Below are 3,495 nucleotides of genomic sequence, written 5' to 3'. Positions count from 1 at the left end.
TGTATTTTTTTGTATCACGTTCATTTTTACATTGTTTCATAAAGAGGTCAAAGTCAAATAAGATTCAACCATTTATGATTCAACACTGCTTTATCAGACATAATTCATTCACCAAGTCAACAACACACAAACACACACACACACACACACACACACACACACACACACACCCACTGAACTAATCACACAGTGCACACTGACACACATGTACACATGTACACAGACAACATACCTCACACACAGTGAACTATTCACAGTACAGACTGTACTGACACACATGGTACACAGACAACACAGATCTCATGAGCGTGTCTTTTGTGCGTGCCTGCTCACGTGCGTTGTGCGTGTTTGTGCAAGTTCAGTTCAGTTGCAATGAATGCAAGTCAAATCAATTCCATTTAATTAATGCAACTGTGTATGTCTGCCTGTCTGTGTTTTTGTCATTTTAATCCAGAATGTTTGTAAAGCACTAACCCCAGCATGACATTCAGAAAGTCTAGGGTAATAAAGCCAACAGTACACATGTATTGCAACAATATTATCCTTATGGGCCTGAAAGAAAATCAGTCAAACAGCAGCTTGTCAACTCTGTTGGGATCTGTACTGTAGGTGTTCTTTGGTACAACAAGCGTTAAATACATGGATATTGTCATTGCAATCATTGGATCATTGATACAGAAAACCCATGGCTCATCCTGTCTGAGGATGGAAAACAAATGAAAGATGGAGCCATAGAGAAGAATCTCGGACGATTCATAGAGATGCTCTACATGCTCCATTCTTAGGAAGGTTTTACTATGAGACTCAGCTTAAACGGAAGACTGAGTAGGATTTACGAGTGGCCCCAGAGAGTCCATCAACAACAATTACACTGAAACTCAACATAGTTGAATAGACTATATAGTAAATGAAAACATTGAAAGTAAATAGAAATCAGCCCTATGCTGCTGCTGACCCTCCTGTCCTCCTCCCTGTAAGAAGGTCCAGAAAGTGGGAGCATTCGTGGAATATGAGGTCTGGTCTCCTTTTATAGTGTAGAGACCAGAGTTCATCTCTACTCTTACACTGATAAACTCTGTCCATTTACTGGAAGTCAGTGGTTCTCAAAGTGTCCTTGAGGGACCCTCTGGCTGAGCACGGTTCCAAATGGCCCCTTATGGGTCTGTAACTCTGAGAGCGTACAAATGGAACCAACCCGTATTTTAATTATGGTTGCACTTGAAATCAAAAGGTTTAAGAACCTCTGTGTTACACTAAACGGAACTGAGACTTAATCAGAATCATTGCTGTAAGTGATGGTGGTATAAACTCCTCTGATCATCTCTCCAGTCAATCTAGTCACAGATGCCAAAGGCCCCTAAGGCACGTTTAACATATGGGGCAGGTGGACAAGCACCGGCTTCCCTAATCATTCAGGACTCACAGATTGGCCCAGCTTTGTTTGGCGCTTGTGCCGCCTTTACCAATATAAGTCCCTACACTCGCAAAGGGACCCCAACTGTTCTACAGAGCAACACTCCGGTGTCTATGCACTTTCCCCGGTGACGCGGCGGTGTGGTTGTTCTGTGAGATGCTGTGCCTGACGGTGCACCTAGAAGGGCGGACGGAGAGGACCCTCCACGCTGCTGTGGCAGTGGGACACAAGGTGTACTCTCTGGGAGGCTACGGAGACACGCTGACCTACATGTACAACATGGACCACATCGACGTGTACGTGTTCAACACGGTGTCGCTGCGCTGGATGAAGCTGCCCGGCGACGGGGAGGAGCATCGCCCCCCGGGGGACGTGCCCTCCATGCGCTGGGGCCACACGGCCGTGCTGATCGAGGACATCATCTACATCTGGGGCGGCTTCAGCAACACAGGCTGCAACGACCTGTACGCCTTCGACGTGGACACGCACCGCTGGTTCAAGCCGGGAGTGTCGGGCGCCGTGCCGGAGGCGCGCTGGCGCCACTCGGCCTGCGTCCTCAAGAAGGTCATGTACATCTTCGGCGGCTTCAACCAGCTGACGGGCTACACCAACGACATCTACAAGCTGGACACGGACACCATGGTCTGGTCCCTGGTCAGCGCGGCGGGGGACACGGACGCCTCGTCGCACCACTCCGCCACCATCATCGGCACCAAGATGTTCGTGTTCGGCGGCCTGGGCGAGGACGAGGGCCTCTACAACAACGTGCGGGTGTTCGACACGGAGACGGACAGCTGGCTGAGCACGCCCTCCTCGCCCGGCGCGCGGCGGCTCCTCCCCGAGGAGCGCGAGGGCCACTCGGCCTTCGTCTACAACGGCGAGCTCTACATATTCGGCGGCAACGGCCTGGAGCGCACCTTCGACGACCTGTGGAAGTTCAACCCGGAGAGCTTCTCCTGGAAGAAGGTGGAGCTGAAGAAGAAGGGCCCCTGCTGGATGTACAGGATGCGCTGCTGCATGGTGGGCGACCGCATCATCCTCTTCGGGGGCTACACGCCCCACGGCCTCTGCATCCTGGACCTGAGTCCTAGTCTGAAGACACTGTGCAAGCTGACGGTCATCCAGCACGGCCTGGAGCGCTCGGGGCTGCCGCGGGACATCAACTGGGAGCTGGCGGTCATGACATCCAACACCAGGGACTTGTAGCGCAGTGGTTTTAAGACTTTTTTCGCGCTAAGGATCTCCCCCCGAATTGCGCCGCTCCCCCATTTGAAACGATAACCCCATAAGAGGAGGTTTTTATACAGCAGTGTCTCAACCGTTTAAGTTTCAAGGACGCCCACTTTGACCGGCATTAGGCCATGGACCCCCATTTCTATCTCTGGGACCCCAATCTACACTGTTCATTTAACTCTTGAGAGTGTACAAATGGAACCACATGGACCTGTATGCTCTCTGAGTTACAGACCTTTGAGGTTCAATTTGGTTCCTGAGTCCTGACTATCATATCATTTTTGCAGGGAACCCCCTGGTACCCCCCCCCAAGGACCCCTGGGGGTCCCCAGACCCCACTTTGAGAAGCAACGGTGTAGCGAGATCAAGTGAAGAAACTAAAACGATGTAGATGAAGAGCAAGAGCAGGCGATGAACGGAAAGGGAAAAGATGAAGAGATCACAAAGGTTCCCTCCGTATGGATGAAGGAGACCAGAGCTCAGGAATGATCTCAGTGATGCTCAGAAGGAAGCAGGAACAGATCTCCATCATGAACCCACGTACGGACGGAGGAGATGCTTGGAGCGAGAGGAGAACGGAAATGGGAAAATGAAACGATGAAATGAAAATGACCGCAAAGGCGGAGGCCTTTGTATTTTTTGTTTGTTTAAGTTCTATTAATGTGGTTGCCAGTAGGGCAACCACACTATTGTTCTAGTGCAGCATTTTTCATCTTCATCTTTTCCCAGATCGACTTTTAGCCAATCAAGAAGCAGCATTCTCGGTGATGTCAGCATTATAGATAGGCAACCACACTTTCAATTTCCGAATTGCATCTTTTCTAGTTAGTGTGGTTGCCAGTAAGGCA

The 3,495-nt window shown here is 50.1% G+C and overlaps 1 protein-coding gene across 1 annotated transcript; it reads left to right on the top strand.

Annotated features, from left to right (window-relative positions):
- Positions 1 to 1,570: 1,570 nt before the first annotated feature.
- LOC308279915 (kelch domain-containing protein 3-like) lies at positions 1,571 to 2,620 on the top strand (the record flags this gene model as incomplete). The annotated part of the gene is made up of 1 exon (XM_080720136.1): positions 1,571 to 2,620. The coding sequence occupies one exon, from the start codon at positions 1,571 to 1,573 to the stop codon at positions 2,618 to 2,620; it is 1,050 nt and encodes a 349-aa protein (XP_080576262.1).
- Between the last annotated feature and the right edge of the window lie 875 nt (positions 2,621 to 3,495).

Source organism: Nannobrachium achirus (assembly GCF_963921795.1).
Source record: "Nannobrachium achirus genome assembly, chromosome: 24".
NCBI lineage: Eukaryota > Metazoa > Chordata > Actinopteri > Myctophiformes > Myctophidae > Nannobrachium > Nannobrachium achirus.
Note: the sequence above shows the minus strand (reverse complement) of the source record. Positions and strands in the feature narration are given on the sequence as shown.